At 40.7% G+C, this 18,027-nt stretch overlaps 1 protein-coding gene across 4 annotated transcripts; it reads right to left on the reverse strand.

Annotated features, from left to right (window-relative positions):
* Positions 1–1,618: 1,618 nt before the first annotated feature.
* Positions 1,619–16,221, reverse strand: MEST (mesoderm specific transcript). 4 transcript variants are annotated; one of them, XM_072147483.1, is made up of 12 exons: positions 16,109–16,221; positions 10,236–10,390; positions 9,451–9,530; positions 9,200–9,277; positions 8,039–8,175; positions 7,758–7,816; positions 6,227–6,267; positions 5,897–5,967; positions 5,685–5,786; positions 5,002–5,078; positions 3,536–3,599; positions 1,619–2,042 (listed from the first exon to the last, which is right to left on the reverse strand). In XM_072147483.1, exons 1-12 carry the CDS (start codon positions 16,207–16,209, stop codon positions 1,925–1,927), a joined length of 1,083 nt encoding a protein of 360 aa, XP_072003584.1. In that variant the 5' UTR covers positions 16,210–16,221; the 3' UTR covers positions 1,619–1,924. The 4 variants fall into 4 exon arrangements, with proteins under 4 accessions (XP_072003584.1, XP_072003585.1, XP_072003586.1 ...); XM_072147484.1 differs by lacking the exon at positions 16,109–16,221 and adding an exon at positions 15,947–16,097; XM_072147485.1 differs by lacking the exon at positions 1,619–2,042 and adding an exon at positions 2,060–2,616.
* Positions 16,222–18,027: the final 1,806 nt, after the last annotated feature.

Here is an 18,027-nt window from a genome sequence, read left to right on the forward strand (position 1 = left end):
CTGCCCCCATGTAGTATACAGCCAGCACTTAAAAAAAACTTGTATACGCTCCCTCCGGCGGCCCCGATGCTCGGTGCGGCTCCTATTGTCTTCCCTGCGGCCATGTTATCTTCCTGGCCCGCGCATACTATGATGCGCCCGCTGATGACATAGTATGCGCCGGCCATGAAGATAACATGGCCGCGTCCCTGCCGGCTGTATAGAAGACCAAAGAAAGGAGAGAAGCCGCGCCGACATCAGGGAGCCACCCTGAGCATCAGGGCTGCTGGAGGGTGAGTATACAAGTTTTTTTTTTTTTTTTTTAATTGACTCGTGTATAAGCCGAGATGAGGTTTTTCACTACATTTTTTTGTGATGAAAAACTCGGCTTCTACACGAGTATTATTTTGCATATAAGAGGAATGTCTGTTACAGTTCTGGACCTTGCAGCGGCATGGTCTTTGATTACCCACCAAACACCATATTTCTATTGCTGTTACTACATAGTATTCCAGTTCTATGTTAGGAATGATGGGTTTTCTGTAGCACCTTGTTAAAAAAAAAAAGTCAGTTGGAAAAGTTCACAGAAAATACAAAGCTCATACTGAACCAACACATGCTGGTAGTAAGCATCCAGTATGACGCAGGTATAACCTGCTGCTTATACAAAGATATGGCACACGATTCATTACACTACAAAATCCAAGTGTAATGCTATATGCACGTGAATTAAGTTTTCATCCGTGTGCTAGACATTGTTTTAACGACTAACACACAGTGCCGTGTAGTTTAATGAGCTCACTAGGCATGGGAGCAGACCTCGAATGGTACTTTCACATTGGTGTTTTTTTTTTACATCAGTGATTTTTCACTGGACCCATTTTGGCTTATTGGCACATATGAATTGGTTTTCCTTCCTGGCTTCAGTGATGTTTCGCTGATGCCTTACTGAACCATTCTTTTCAATGGGTTTTTTCACACTGAATATGTTGTCAGTGAATACAAACGGGTTCTAAACTGATCAGTGAAAAAAGAAGCCCTCAAAGTGTGTAAACATGGCTCCGTTGTCTGCGGCCTGCAATTGCATGTTTAGGTGCCGAATAGCTCAAGTTAAGAATAGGAAATCCTATCCTGTATCTTTGGTAAAACTAAGATATATAAGTGCATACGGTAATAAACACTTTAGAAAGTGCAGTTTTTCTAAGGAAACAGGGATGTGTTCAGGAATGGGTTCAAGATATTTTACAACAAACTGTATTGTGTATGCAGCGCTGGAGTAAAAGGGTACAGTATGCTCACATGTAGCAGATCTGTCACAGATATTTCAGCAAATCCATTATATGCCAGGGTGGGATAGTTTCTGCAGCATGTACACGTTACTCTCCAAGAATTTGTTTCAGAAAGAAACAAGTAGCCTATGTAGACACATAGTTTAGCTTTTTAGACATGAAATCACTGTAAAACTGGCTTACTTGGTTATGATGTAGGCACCATTGTATAAAAAGGATCACTGTAATTCCACTGAAAATATCTTTATTAATGTAGAAAATGGAAGCTGTAGCCTTCCTGAAGATGGTCAAGCACTGTAGCCCGTTTAGTGCACTTGATGTATGGCTTAAGGTGCTTAAAATTAATCCCCCTTGCCTCCCCCCCCCCCCCAAAAAAAAAAACCACACCATTTTATCAGTCCATCTTCCTAATTAATTTCCATTGTCATTTGTGAAAAGATTAGTTTCCCCTGGAATTAGAATTACACTTGGCAATTAAAAAAATGACTGTACATAAAAGGTAAAAGACAAGCCATCCCTGAGAGGTGTTGTGGCCACTGCTGGTATTTTGGTGCAGAGCAATTCAGGAGCCCAAATCAGGTAAACTTGTTATTGCTATATCAGAGCTCCAGGTTTGCATAAGGTAAAAAAGTCAAGTTAATTTTGTTCTCTGTGGCTCAAAAAGAATTGATAAAATTTAGATAGGCGTTCAGGAATCCAGTGGGATCCTCCAGCTGAGGGTAATGACTGATGTGATCATCCAGCACAGTGAAGGTTGATTTGGGAATATGTTTCCTGTATGAAAGAAAATATATGTGTGGTTATAAGGAATATACTTCAATATCATGTCCGTGCTTTCTTCTTATAGCAGCTCACTAGATTTAAGCACTGTTGAGGTTTTTCCACTATCTAGTGCCATGCAGAAAAAAAAATCTCAGCCAGCTACATGTAGTTGATGGGGATAATTTGATGAGATACAGTAGTACTCTCTCATTTTAAACCATCTCCTGCCACCAGATGAGGCACACAGTAGCTTATAGGAGCCTGCGCCAAAGGAATTGTCCAGGTATAACATACCGTAAATCCCCAATCACTACAACACTGAGACTCTTGTCCTTTTATACAGAGAGCTCTGCTGGAAATAGCCTAGGAATCCATCTAGGATTTGAAGGAGTTGAGATCGGGTTTCTTTGTTGGCTAGTCCACACACACTACTTGTTTATGGAATTCTCTATTGATTTGGGGCTTTTTTGAGCCTGAGAGAGATTAGAACCTCAGTATATACTGTAACAACAAAGTAGGGTGCACCAGAATTATGAGTGTGATACGATATGTAGAAAACTATTTCGATGCCGATGTGATACTTTTCCTGAGAAGAAAAAAAAAAAGCATTGAATTCAAAATGTTTCCCACTGACTGAGCTAGTTGAGGTTTATTTTTGTGTCATGAGCTATAATTTTCCTTGGTAGCATTCAGGGTTTTTATCGACTTTACGATCACTTTTTGTAACTTTTTTTTAAATCATAGTAACAAAAACATTTCTACGGAAGTTGTTGGGGATATTTTTTACGACACTCCCAAATGGGTTAAACAATGGATTATATTTATAGATTGTGGCAATATGAACTCACCGATAACAAATATGAGGGGATTTTAGTGAATGTTTTTTTTTATTTTAAGATGAATACTGTGTTTTTTCAAAAAATAAAATAAAGCGTTTAAAAATAACCCTACAGGGGCACCAGAAGCCTACACGTAGAAATTCTAATTAGCACTGACATTACGACAGCATGAAGATACTGACAGCGAGCAGGACACATGGGTAATGGGGCTGAGGGGGTTAAACTTTTCCCGTGTTTTATCACAGCATTGGGAGCTAATACTAATAAAACACTGAGGGCTGGACATATGGGTTGAGCGGGTAGGTTACACAGGTCCAGGCTGAAGAGATAAGGGGCGGGGAATGTAGACTCTCCGTTTCCTCTAGCGCCACAGCACAGAATCTCGCTGCTCCTGTCTCCACTGCCCGCGCTCACACAGCAGCCATTCCTTCTCTCTGATTGGTGGAGCAGTGGTCACGTGCTCAGCATCGCACCACAAGAAATCCTGGTATTGAACCGTGCTCCCTCGTTTAAAACCAAAAAGGTACCGTAATTACGATGCATTGTGCAACCCTACTAACATTTTTCTCCTCCTTCTCTTTGATAGATTTATATGCTCCTGTCAAAGTTTTCTAAAAAAAAAAAAACCTGATGTGATTTATAATGATATATGCATATTATACTCACTTGAATTGATCTAAGAACTCAGGATGGGGATTGACAGGATCCAGGGGTCCATAAATTAAATGCACTGTGTGTACAGAATACAAATTATTGTTCTGATGACAGATTTAAGATGCATCATATTTTAAACCTATACTGTTTGCCATGACTCCTAAAGCGGCTTGTGACATGGCGTATCCACAGCAGCAGTGAGGGGAGAACTCTTCTCATAAATAATGGTGTTTGCCAAATAAAAGTTATACTTTTTTTTAAAAAATTAGTAATATTGTTAATTTATTGCTTTTAGGCTACTAGGAGAGTAGACCATGTAGCATGCTGTCCTCTTTCGAAGCACTGGTTCTGTGGCCCCATTTACTAAGGGCTTTGCGACACTTTTCTGTCAGACTTTGCACGTTTCTTTCTAGTGTAAACTGCCTCCACAGGTATTTAAGAAGTGTCTGCACCACATTTGTGTCGCATGCGACCCTTTTGTGATGCTGCTTCACTATTCTTCATGCAAAACAAATTCCTGCACTGAAGGGGACGCTCCGGTGCGAAGTTGGACTGTGCGCTGCACTTAAAGGGGTATTCCAGGAATCAGCATAATTTATATACAAATGCATACTCAAAATATAAGCTAATATGTAATTAGTTGTTATTAAAAATTTTGCTCCCCTTAGCAGAAAATGCTGATGACATAGACTGTAATGAGGAATTAAAATGCTACTGGCCCTTTAATCAGTCCGTTAATTTCCTCCGCGCGGTCCGTTGCAGAGCATACACAGGACAGAAGATGGCCGCTGGTCACATGTCCAAATCACATGTTCTGCACCTGCCTGGGCAGGTCATGTGATCACCACTATGTTTGGCTGTAGTCTGTTGGTTGCAGTGCATCCAGTATGGCCAGTGTTGTGGTGATGGCAGTTGCACATCATTACTATGGTAACAGAGCAAGAAAACCTATTAAATCATCACTGGGAGCAGAGCATAAGAGGGAGGAGGAGTTACTGAGAACTAAAGGATCATGGAACTTGTAGTTTAAAGTGGCGGCCATCTTAGTGATAACTTCACCTACTTTAGAGAGGCCATAAATTTTGTAAATCAGAAAATCAAACTATTGAAGCTCCATTTTGTGACTAATGACATTGAGTATTGTTGTACTCATTTATTTATATCCTCATGGGTTTTTGTGTCAGACGTTCATATTCCCGGAATACCCCTTTAACATTCAAAGTCCGTCAGAAACGTTTTACATGCCCCATGTTGCAGCACTTGGTCCTTGCCATGCAGGGATCACCAGGTTCATGAAGAACATGCAGCAGAAATCCTGAATCTGGCGCACCCTGCATTATACACAAGTCAACTGCATATAGTACTGTTAGTAAATGTGTCTCTAAATGTTTTGTGATATTGCACGTTATATTTTAAGTTCCACAAATAAGACATTTTCTAAAAACTTAAAGAATAGAGGATAAAAGCACAATACTCACATGGAACCGATGTATTGGACAAAGCACCAACCCAGCGATCTCGGTGCTTTTTGCGCTGGTTTATGTATTGTAAAATACTAACGGGAAAAAAAATCAATTGGAATCAAAATTTAATCGATATCCAGCTGCAAGAAATAAACAGTAAAGGCATTTTGAAGCCATTATATGAGACTTGTCATTGTGGAGAATGTTACTGTTAGGAATGGTCTTTCAGGTAGAAATTGTGAGTGACAAGTTAAAGGGATTTCTGGCCTCTACTATCGATATTCATAGTATTCATACACTATTCATAGGATAGGTTAGTAATATTAGATCTGTGTGTATGCAACACCTAGTAGCCATGTGACTACAGTACATGTGGAGCAGAAACCTTACAGATCCATCTGCCGTTAAATAAAAACAACACCACGGGTGCAGCTGTTTTCTTGCAGTTACTGGTGTATAACAGCTAACTCCCACATATCCAGCTCATTACTATAAAGCTGGAAAAACTGTCAGCACATAAACCTGCCCCTTAAAAGCCACAGCTCAAACACGGATACAATATACAAGCCACAGCTCAAACACGGATTTCTGTTTTGAATCATGAGAAGTACACTTGGAGTTTATGAAAAGACATTGACATCTTTGGTAAAAGGGACCCAGTGTCCTAGGGGAACCCAAAGACAAGAAGTATTATTCACCTGTCTACAACTAGATTGCCATCATTGGTCCTCAGAGCAGTCCACATATCCCAGTATTCAGTTTCTGAAGGCTGTGTATAAGGGCCAAATACTTCACCGATACTGACAACACAAAAGCAGGAAATACCATTAGAGGAGTGAGATCAACAATGGACACTTATTTTTCTACTAATTAGAAATGGTTGTAATGTGAAATCTCTATTACCACTTACCCTTTGCTAAAGAAGTAAAAGTTCATCAGTCTAGTTAATACTGGAGAAAAAATGCCACCATCCTTAAGCAGCTGTGAGAGAGAAATATTTAGCTCTAATACATGATTGTAGAATTTGTAAAACATTGTGATGATTTCCCATTTCCAATCCTCTTACTACTACACAATGCATGGCCCAATCATAATGTCGGTGTATATCCAGCTAGTCCTAACTATAGATGACCCCAAAGGTCTCTAGTTCTTATGTTCTAAGCATTCCCATACAACATAATAGGACAAGGGCTACAGTATATCTGTAACTTCATATGTGCAAGCCCATAAACAAACCAACCTTCTGAATCAGTCTGGGATGATGAGTCTCTGGGAAGATCCCTGTAAATAAGGAAAAAAAAATGTTAAGGCCATGTATATATCATCCCAGACATAGATATACCTTGTTAACAAAAGTGACTGTAGTTTCTCCAAACTAGCAATAATTCTCAATAATAAATACCGTATATACTCGAGTATAAGCCGACCCGAGTATAAGCCGAGACCCCTAATTTTATCACCAAAAACTGGGAAAACCTATTGACTCGAGTATAAGCCGAGGGTGGGAAATGCATTGGTCACAGACCCAGCCAAGTATATAGCCAGCCAGCCCCCTATAATATACAGCGTGCCCCCAGTAGTATACAGTCAGCCCAGAATTTTTTTTTTTTAAAAAACTTATTTACTCACCCTCCGGTGGCCCCGATGCGCAGCGCTGCTCCCCCGATGTCATCGCAGCTCCTCTTCTGGCTTCCCGGCTCCTCTTCTTGCTTCCGCGCCATCTTCTGTCTTCTTTAACATCGTGTTGTTCTCTCCCGTGTGGCTCCTAGTACGCCGCACGGGAGAAGAACAATGGCGGCGCCCAGTAAAGAAAACAGAAGACGGCGCGGAAGCAAGAAGAGGAGTCGGGAAGCCAGAAGAGGAGCCGCGATGACATCGGGGGAGCCGGAGGGAGAGTATATAAGTTTATTTTTTTTGTCCATTTTTAATTATTTTTTTTACCAGTATTGATTTGTGTATAAGCCGAGGGGACGTTTTTCAGCACATTTTTTGTGCTGAAAAACTCGGCTTATACACGAGTATATACGGTAACTGCTTATATGAACGATATAACTGCTCAATGTAACCCACATTACGCCAGCAAGAGAAGTGTATGCTCAAGTGTAAGTCTCAGAAAGTAAGAGGAAACCTTATGTAGCTTTAACCAATTAAGACCGCATTGCAGACATGTGGAGACTTACAGCCATTGATGTTCCAGATCCAAGTCTGTCAGGAACCCAAAATGAGATATATGAATACAGTGAACTTTTTTTCTTTATTTAGACCTTCTGGCAGTCATTATTTTTCATTGCTTATTTAACTATCCAGTATCCAGCATAATTTCAAATTGTAGGAATACCTCTTTAAAAGTGGTTGTCCTAGATTTATATTTTTTTACTGGCTCCAAGTGGTGTGAAAATAATAAATTAACTTTACATCGGTCCTTGGCTAAGCTGACATACAGAACCCCAGCAGTGACGTCCTGTTGACAGCCTGTACCTGCTACAGTTTGCACCTTAGATTTCTAGCAGGTTGTGGGTACGGCCAACAAAAAGTCACAGCTAAATCCTTTGTGTACTAACAGAGACTAGTGCTGGGCTGCAGGTAGTAACCAAGTGTCAAAAATAAAAAAAATCCCAGGCGACCACTCGCAGTTTTTTAATAAAAAGAAAATCTTAAATATTAACATTTTAATATTTTGTACTACACAACACAGTGGCTTGTGGGAAACAAATCAAGTGCTGGCAATGCTGCTCAATCTCCTAGCAGGTCAAACTGCAGACAACATTTACCTCCATTGGAGAGACACAAACTTCCAATGTTAATGTGTCCTTGTCTTCTGTGTTCATACCTATGAAAAAACATGAAAGAGAAAGTAAGATTTGTATAAACTAACATATTGATACACTGCAGAGTACAAGGAAAAACAAAGTGTGGTAAAAGATGACCCTCCCCAATGTTAATGTCTAAACAAGTAACTTTTGTGCCACACGCAGTACTACAGCTACTATAATCTTACTGTGTTCACAACACAAATAAAAGCTACACACAAACTCAGGGATATAATACTGACCTATAAAGCAATTCCTGGGCGACAGTGTCTCCATAGTCGTGAGAAAGTAAGTTCACTTTCTGATCTATCAAGCCAAGGTGATTGACCAGAGCTTCTACAATACTGGCCTGCTCAAAAATGGAATAGCGGTGGAATCTCTGCAAAATGAAGTTATTAATGTATGGAACTGAGCCACAAAAGAAAAGAAGGTAAAACTTATACAAATCCTAGTCCCAAAACATATTGGTCAATAAGGGGTAAATTGTCCATGCACACTTTGTAGGTATTTTCACCTACCAAAAGATTTTTAATTATTCATCAGTTGAGTTTATGTACCATTTTGGGGTTCTTAGAAACTTTTTTTAACCCTTTTTATTCAATTTCACTGTTCTGTAATAATGAAGTGGCGCAAAATGATCGAGTAACTAGAGGCCAGCAAAGGTAAGAGCAAACATTTAAAAAGGACCTTTCACCAACCTTTGTTTCTTTAGCTACCACTGTTCTCCAGCAAGACAGGACCACAAATCTGGCTGTAAAGCACATTGGGGTGGATTTATCATTAGGCAGGCTTCTTGCACCAGTTATATTATACAGGTCATATTTCTCCAGACTAGGCTTTTCAAAACGTAATAAATTTGGACGCAAAACCACTGCAGTCGGCTTCTGGTGAAGGAAATATTTAGGAGGTTTTTTAATATAGGTTATATTTCTCAGAGTGGCTGAGTATTTCTTACACCAGGAGGAGACTTGAGTGATTTTTTGTCCAAATGTACTAAGTTTTGAAAAGCCTAATACGTCTGGATTCTCTTGATAAATCTGGCTTAAGTGAAAGGTATAGTAGGTTGGCAAATGTCGCAGGCAATTAGGAGACATATGTACGCCAGAAAACTAATGTGCCTCCAAAGATGAATCTCGCCCGGAATCAGACACAAGGATGGAAAAGAGTTGGAAGCAATGATGAAACATTATTTTTAAAAAGAAATAACAATGGAGAGCAAGATAGAGCAGAGAATTCATGCCAAAAAGTCTTAATGCAAAGTGTGTAAAAGTAAAACGATGAAAAAATAGGAGTAAGAATTCACTATGAATAAAAAGAGGAGTAAAATACCTATTGATAAACCATATCATACATGCACATCATTCAATGATCACATACATTTGGAGATAACCTTCTATACTTACTGGCTTGTCACTAAAACCAAAACCAATAAAGTCCAGGGCAATTACTCTTTGGAATCTTTGGGTTAAGCCTTCCCAGACCTGAAAAAGAATATAATACAAACCTATAAAGACCAAGACATATACAACAAAGGAAATAAAATGGGAAATACACACGTTGTTGAACATGATGTTCACAAGGAATATTCTACAGATCCCAAACGGATTTAATGATGTACTGTGAACCTTACGACTGACACATGTACAATCCTTACCTTATACCAGTCGTAGCTTGATGTTGGAAATCCATGTAAAAGAATTACCACATCTGAGCTTCCCACAGCTCCCCAAGAGTCTGAATAGGAAGGCAAAAGATTTTATATATATATTTATTATACAGTACATGAAAAAGAAAAAAAACAGCATCACAGCCTGGGGTAATTGAAGAAAGGGTGCTATCCTGAATCCTCCCACCAAAAGTCCACAACAAAGGTTCCAGGGTAGGAGCTGAAAAATAGCTTCTGGGTTAAATATATTAATATATATATATATATATATATATATATATACACACACATACTTAGAGCCAAGGATTTTGGGAAGGTCAGGAAAGGCCAAAATAAGTAGGTTTTCCTGGTTTTGACAAAAAGAACTCAAACCATGGCTCTAAACACCTGCATGACACCCCAGGGTGGTTTCACATTAGTGTTTTTTTCACATTAGTAATTTTTCTATGAACCCAAATGAGCTTTTTAACACTTCAGTTGTTGTGAGTGAACACAAAAAGAACAGGTTCTAAACTGATCACTGTTTAGCAACAAAAACTGATCAGTGGAAAAAAGCAAAGTGTGAAAAAGGCCATTGAAAGGAATGGGTCAGTAAGGCATCAGTGACAAGTCACTGCAACCAGGAAGGGAAAAACAAATCTGTATGTGTCCATAAGCCAAAATGGGTTCAGTGAAAACGCCAATGTGAAGCGACCTTCAATTACTATAATCATCTACATAATAGTCCAATAATTGGTTTAGCTTAACATAAATAAAAGGTATAAAAATAAAACCTCTATAAAAGATGCGCTGCTCTTGGTATGTGAAAAATGCACCAGTGGACCTCCATGTGTAGAGCGCCGGCGAGAGGTTAGGCGGGGGTATGTGCAGGTACACAGCGAGAAGAGGAACCGCGATCAGCCCCACCTGGATCCACCATTCCTTCATCCTGCAACATATACATGTACATGGTCACGAGAGATATGTATAAACTAACACGTAACAACAAGACTCCTACTGGCTCTACAAGACTCCTACTGGCCATACATGTTGTATGGACTGAACACGATACACCACAGGCTCATTTTTCATGACTGCAGATACAAAACACTGATGTATTCGGCTCAGAGAGTCTGGACTTGTAAACAATTGTACTTTGTTCTAGCATTGGCAACAGGCATTTATACAAAAATCCTGATTGTAATAGCCTCTCGTCAGCCACTACTTTCTATAGAAATGGATATACAGGCGGTCCCCTACTTAAGAACACTCGACTTACATACGACCCCTAGTTACAAACGGACCTCTGGATATTGGTAATTTATTGTGCTTTAGTGCTAGGCTACAATGATCAGCTGTAACAGTTATCACAGATGTCTGCAGTTAAGCTTTAGTGTTAATCCTGGTTCTTATGACAATCCAACATTTTTAAAATCCAATTGTCACAGAGACTAAAAAGGTTCTGGCTGGCATTACAATGATAAAATATACAGTTCCGACTTACATACAAATTCAACTTAAGAACAAACTTACAGAGCCTATCTTGTATGTAACCCGGGGACTGCCTGTACAATAATGCACCCAGAGGTCACTACTATAAGATTCACAAAAGAGACAGTGTTATGAGCCAGTCATTTATCAAAGCGGTCTGAGAGCAAAATTGTTCTAGTTGCTCATGGCAACCAATCATAGCTCAGCTTTCATTTTAGAAAACTGCTGTGGGAAAAGCTGAGCTCTGATTGGATGAGCAACTTGTAACTCTCTTGATCATCATCCCTTTAAATATGAAAAGTTATTCAGGTGGATATATCAGCAGGTACCAAAATCAAATGCTTTATATCAGTGGTCCCCAACCTTTTTTTGCCCAGGGACCGGCTGTAAACATATATTTTCTCCGGGGACCAGTAGGTGGGGGGGATACAGTCTGGTTTCTGTTTCATAGCCAAAAATGTAAGTTTGCATGCCCCACATAACTCCCTGTGTGCCTAGCTTATATTGTCCAATTTCCTGAAGAAGCCCCCCCACCTTCTACTATCCCAGCTGAACTAAAAACAAAAAAATACTCACCTTCCCTGTTCCCCTGCAGCAGTCTTCTCTTCGCTCACCGTCAATAGAACAGTGAATTTACATGGAAATTAAGTAATGGGAGAGAAGACTGCTGCAGGGGAACGGGGAAGGTGAGTATATTTTCTTTTGTTTGTTTTTACAGAGGTCCAGTGCGGCCTGGAACCAGGTGTTCCATGGCCCGGTCTTGGGCCATGGACCGGTGGTTGGGGAACACTGCTTTATAGTACCAGAGATACAGAGGCTCAAACAAGTGCCCAGGAGGGTATGATCTCAGAATTTCACATAGGTACAAGATGAAATAGATTGCAATACATATGTGCCATAGTGGGGGTACATCCACATTGTCCTACCTGAATGGGGCATGTGCGACTGATTGTTAAAAACAAATCTGTAGTCGACCAACAGGGAAAGTTTACATAAAGCATGCTATGCTTTACAATGAATACATAACATCATATTCTATTACAAGCAGCGGACTGAAGTATCACATATCTAAGGAGTGTGCCATTTACGTGTATACCACTGTGCACAAGCCGGCTGTGTCCAAGAAAAAAGTAGAGTATGACCGGCACTCAAAATTTGCTAAAACATCTTCTTTTATTTCATATTCTTTAAAAAAGGAGGGTCACATTGTACATCCTGAGGGACCAGGCTGTATGCTGACTGCTGCCTTCCTGGTCAAAGACAAAAATGGGGAATACAGATTGCACTTATAAGTTTTAAGCTGCTTTATGGGCAAAGACACTTAATCTTCTTAGTATTTCTGCTTGCTCAGGACATAGCACAGCGTCTACCATCTCTAAATATGACTACAAAACCTTTACTGCAAACCTTTCTTCATACACTCTGAAAGACAGTCATTCTATATATGGAAATGGATGTAAAGTGACACCTACAGAGCTCCTCAGACTCATTAGCATAATTTAAAAAGTTGACCTTTAGAAGAAAGAAAGCATTGGATAACAAATATAAGAATATTACCCCAGTCCTGGTGCCTGTATCTATGAGTAATTGTCCCTGGTTTATCATGATGGATTTTAATGGTAGATTTTCCTTAAGAAAATCAGGATCATCTTCTGTGTCCTTACCGTTAGGGCTCATTCAATGGAAAGTGTCAAGTCTATTCTACTTCTCTGCCTTAAAGATCTCCTAGGTTGCTTTCACAGTATATTTTGGGTCCTTGTCCATCTGCTCTCTGAAGGGCTGTTCAATCAACCCTGTGATGATACAATACTAGTTGTATTGCCAAAGAGGGTATAAAAGGGATTTCCCTACTACTAGACGCAGCTCTATGACGCACTTGAAGTGGGACTATAGGAAGCAGGATAGTCATTTTAATGACCTGCCAACTATTTCGCCTATTGTGACCCAGCTGTGAAATGTTGGGAGTAGTGGTTATGTGATGAAAACCTACACACTGAGAACAGGATCAGAATGAGCAATGTAAAACATCTGCAGAGAGGATCAGGTCATTTACTGCCCACCTTCATCCCTGTAGTAATACAACCAGAAGACACTTTCATGTTTTATTCCTCAAAAATCCACCAAGCAGCTGCAGATCATGGTCACAACAGAAGGTCATGTGATCGGAGCAGTGTCATTCAATATTGTATTGGCTGCTGATGTTACGGTCACATGACACACACAGGTTCATGCTGACAGCTTGATCATGTGCTGTGACTGGTTCTGTTTTTTATTTTTAACCCCTTCAGGATGCAGCCAGTTTGAGCCTTTTTTGAAATCTGACCAGTGTTTTCTCGTGACACATTGTAGTTTATATCAGTAGTAGAATTTTGCTGATTGGTCGGGTATTTGGGTGGTAAAAATTCAACAATCTAGGAAAAATTTGAAAAAAATTAAAATTTTTTAACTTTCAAATGTTCAAATTTTTTTTTTTAACAAATTTTAGAGGGTTTATAGTTTTAGTAGCAAGTTGTCAAAACGCGTGCACCACTACCTCCTCCGCACGCGGCGTGCACTGCTCCGACGATGCACTTATATGTGAGGTTGGGGGGGGGGGGGGGACACAATGCGGGGCATAACAGAAGGAAAAATGGATGGGGGAGGGGGTTGTAATAGTGATTGTGCAACAGTACCTACAGGATAGATCCCAAGTATCTTTCCAACACCACCAAATGCAGAATGTTGGGTAAACTTGCAGTTAAACTACCAGTTTACCCAACATAACAACCATCTGGTGGCCTGCAGCTTCAGTCATAGGTTTGGGCACGTCACAGTGTCAGCCATAGTTTGGTCTAGTCTGGGAGGGGGTCAGCGCTTCAGTCATAGTCGGGTCTTGCTGGATCAGCCATACTCTGGTCTTGTGGAGGGAGGGGTGGTCAGCAGCAGCATCAGCCATAGTCTGGACTTTTCAATACATAAAATAAATTGCTGAATTTAAGGAAACTGAATAGAGACCAGTTTATTTTTTGCTGTTAAAATGCCTTTACATGTTTTTCTTCAACTTTGACAAGAAATGTGGGCATTTCCTTCAACACACATATCAGGATCTGCAAGCTCCTGCCAAGTCACAGTGCTGGGTAACCTTTATGTGCAAGCAATAAAGTACAGAGTACAGATACAATACAGATAGGACATTGACATTCCTCTGTTCCCATTTCAGTAATGGCAGAAAACTGATTGGCAAGTGCAGATGGACAAAATGCTCCCCATAAAGCTCAATTATTAGGAACTAGTACTGTCACTAATCCCCACAAATCACATACAGAAGCAGTGATCATTTCTCTTGTCTAGTATGGATTCTTTACAAGGGTTCTGCTGTGACAAACATAAGAAATATAAGAAAAAAATGTACTTCTGTCTTGGAAACATCCACAGGTCACTGTATATAACGAGAGATCTCCCTTGCCCCACACAACTGGCATCTGGGACAGATAATACTATGGGGATACTACAGTCACCCTGTTATGGAGGTGCTATGTCTATGGTAAGAGGGTGACTCTTTTGGGACAGATAATATTATGGGGATACTACAGTCACCTTGTTATGGAGGTTCTATGTCTCTGGTAAGAGGGTCTCTTCTGGGACAGATAATACTATGGGGATACTACAGTCACCCTGTTATGGAGGCGTTATGTCTCTGGTAAGAGGGTGACTCTTCTGGGACAGATAATACTATGGGGATACTACGGTCACCTTGTTATAGAGGTGCTATGTCTATGGTAAGAGGGTCTCTTCTGGGACAGATAATACTATGGGGATACTACAGTCACCCTGTTATGGAGGCGTTATGTCTCTGGTAAGAGGGTGACTCTTCTGGGACAGATAATACTATGGGGATACTACAGTCACCCTGTTATGGAGGTGCTATGTCTATGGTAAGAGGGTCTCTTCTGGGACAGATAATACTATAGGGATACTACAGTCACCTTGTTATGGAGGTGCTATGTCTCTGGTAAGAGGGTGACTCTTCTGGGACAGATAATACTATGGGGATACTACAGTCACCCTGTTATGGAGGTGCTATGTCTATGGTAAGAGGGTCTCTTCTGGGACAGATAATACTATGGGGATACTACAGTCACCCTGTTATGGAGGTGCTATGTCTCTGGTAAGAGGGTCTCTTCTGGGACAGATAATACTATGGGGATACTACAGTCACCCTGTTATGGAGGTGCTATGTCTCTGGTAAGAGGGTGACTCTTCTGGGACAGATAATACTATGGGGATACTACAGTCACCCTGTTATGGAGGTGCTATGTCTATGGTAAGAGGGTCTCTTCTGGGACAGATAATACTATGGGGATACTACAGTCACCCTGTTATGGAGGTGCTATGTCTCTGGTAAGAGGGTGACTCTTCTGGGACAGATAATACTATGGGGATACTACAGTCACCTTGTTATGGAGGTGCTATGTCTCTGGTAAGAGGGTCTCTTCTGGGACAGATAATACTATGGGGATACTACAGTCACCCTGTTATGGAGGCGTTATGTCTCTGGTAAGAGGGTGACTCTTCTGGGACAGATAATACTATGGGGATACTACAGTCACCCTGTTATGGAGGTGCTATGTCTATGGTAAGAGGGTCTCTTCTGGGACAGATAATACTATGGGGATACTACAGTCACCCTGTTATGGAGGTGCTATGTCTCTGGTAAGAGGGTGACTCTTCTGGGACAGATAATACTATGGGGATACTACGGTCACCTTGTTATGGAGGTGCTATGTCTCTGGTAAGAGGGTCTCTCTTCTGGGACAGATAATACTATGGGGATATTACAGTCACCTTGTTATGGAGGCGTTATGTCTCTGGTAAGAGGGTCTCTTCTGGGACAGATAATACTATGGGGATATTACAGTCACCTTGTTATGGAGGCGTTATGTCTCTGGTAAGAGGGTGACTCTTCTGGGACAGATAATACTATGTCTATAAGTCCTCTTAGGTGTACATGGTCAGGATCGTACTCTGCACCTACCGACTCCACGAAGCCATGTGTCTACACAGTCCATACCGTCCCGTCCGCCTACTAATCCTATAGCAAGCTACACTGCTTCACGACCACATTGTCACCCTGTTCTAGGAGAGAGTACACGGGACACCAGCTGCACCCCCAGAGGTGACTTCAGTTCCTCCTTACCTGAGCTCAACTTCCCATTCTGCCGCCTGCACCTTGTAGTGCGCGTCCACAGGGAGGCAGGTTCTGCTGCGCGCGCCTGTGAGAACCAAGGGCGGAAACATGCAAGAGGCGAAGCGGCGGCCATCTTTACTGCTGGCAAGTGTTACTAGGGCTACATGTGCTAAATCAAGCAGATAGGTACAATATACTTCTCTTTATATCATCTCTCTTTTTTTTTTTTAACACCAATTTCGCATACAGTTGAGCTCATAGGCACCTGTACAAACTGAAGTCTGCAGCTCCAACTCCTGGTGCATGTGTAATATGTAGCAAGAACTGCATTGTCAATGAATTAACAGACAGCAATTGTTATAATTTTTAACAATAAAAAAGGTAATCTTTTATATGTTAATTATGTAGTTAAAAATGTTACATTTTACCCCCAGACGACTTTAAGTAGGATAGGACCTAATTTGTTGATTGGTGGGGGTCAGTGATAGGACCCACCCAGATTACGAGAACGGTGCTCCGATGTACCCGTCACATCCAGAGAGGACCAGAGCAGCCGTTCACGCACGCGTGAGCTGCCCGTTCATCTCTATGGAGCTGACGGAGATTGCCGAGATGGCTTTCTCTATCTAGCCTTTTAAATTAATTCTTTTGGTCAGGTTTGGTCACTGTTAAAGTGAGACACAAGACAGATCCTAACCCTGTTCAATGCTGAACTTTCATGTAATTTCGGCTACAGTGTTGAAACAATTAGCCATGGAGATTTTCCGAGTTATCCTGTTCTCTCTTGCATTTGTCTTGCGAGGGCAAGCAGTCTTCTTGGAGGACTGGAATGAGTTTGTGATGATATAAAGATAAAATATTCTAGAAATCAGACTGCAACAACCAATTCCTCCTGCTATGATTGATAGGGTACTACCTTCAGGGCCACGTTGCATTTGGCTGCGTTTGCAAACGCAGACCAAGCTGCACCCACCAGGGTTGGCCGCAGCTTGATTGCATCAGCATTTCTATGGAAATTATCAGCAGGTGAGAGATCAACACCGGTATCTAAAGTGCTCTCTAATTTTGATCAATGTTCTTTTACAATGATCTCATTTACATTTTATTCTGAGCTTAAGGGTGATGGCACATGTGGCATTTGGAACCCGTTTTTGGTCTGTCTTTAAGCAGTCCGTCAAAAAGGCATCCGTTTTTGACAGGTTTGACCAATTATCTTAATTGAAACTGGTCAAAAAACTTACTGATTAAAAACAGACCCAAAACGGGTTCAAAACACCACATGTGCCATCACCCTTAGAATATATACAATGTATGAAATAAACTTAAAACACTGCCATTTTACTCATGCAAGTATATATTCACATGGGACTATAATAACCTTGACATTTAGGAAATTGTGTGTTCTCTCATTTTGATCTCCAGTGTAGAAGTATTACAATACCATCAATTGCAGTCAACTTATCTTTCCTTTTGAATCCCACTCTCAGTTGTGAAAGAGGAGACACATGACCAATGCAGCATTCAGTGGCTAAGCATTCGCAAGCTGTACATTGGCATGAGGGTTACCATGAGCGAGCTATCCTGCCAATGAATATGGCATGTGACTTTCAGTAGACTATTTGCTGAAGTGGTCACATTTCTTACACTTCACAAAATAAAACATGGACATGCCAGACCAACAGTGCTTGATCGGCAGGAGGACAACAAGGCAAAAATAACTTTTTAATGTTGTTTCAATGAATCGGGGGCATATTACAAATAATTTTCACCTAATTTATAAAGCAAAATCTCTTATATCATTATGTAAGTCTGTGTAACCCAACCACTACACGGCTGAGCTGCTTATGGTCACAGATCTTTCCACTTCGTATTAAGAGAAATTGCAAATCCAAAAAAAGGAAAAACTGTCCAATTGATTACAAATTGGG

Source organism: Engystomops pustulosus, chromosome 4, assembly GCF_040894005.1.
Source record: "Engystomops pustulosus chromosome 4, aEngPut4.maternal, whole genome shotgun sequence".
Classification (NCBI taxonomy): domain Eukaryota; kingdom Metazoa; phylum Chordata; class Amphibia; order Anura; family Leptodactylidae; genus Engystomops; species Engystomops pustulosus.

What these genes read in the sequence shown, in the direction of transcription:
- MEST (XM_072147483.1), bottom strand. Translation starts at nt 16,209, where the DNA reads ATGTTTCCGCCCTTGGTTCTCACAGGCGCGCGCAGCAGAACCTGCCTC. An exon ending in TTGGTTTTAGTGACAAGCCA is followed by an intron (nt 8,176 to 9,199) that starts GTAAGTATAGAA and finishes TTCATTTTGCAG; the next exon opens with AGATTCCACCGCTATTCCAT. An exon ending in GCCCAGGAATTGCTTTATAG is followed by an intron (nt 7,817 to 8,038) that starts GTCAGTATTATA and finishes GTTTTTTCATAG; the next exon opens with GTATGAACACAGAAGACAAG.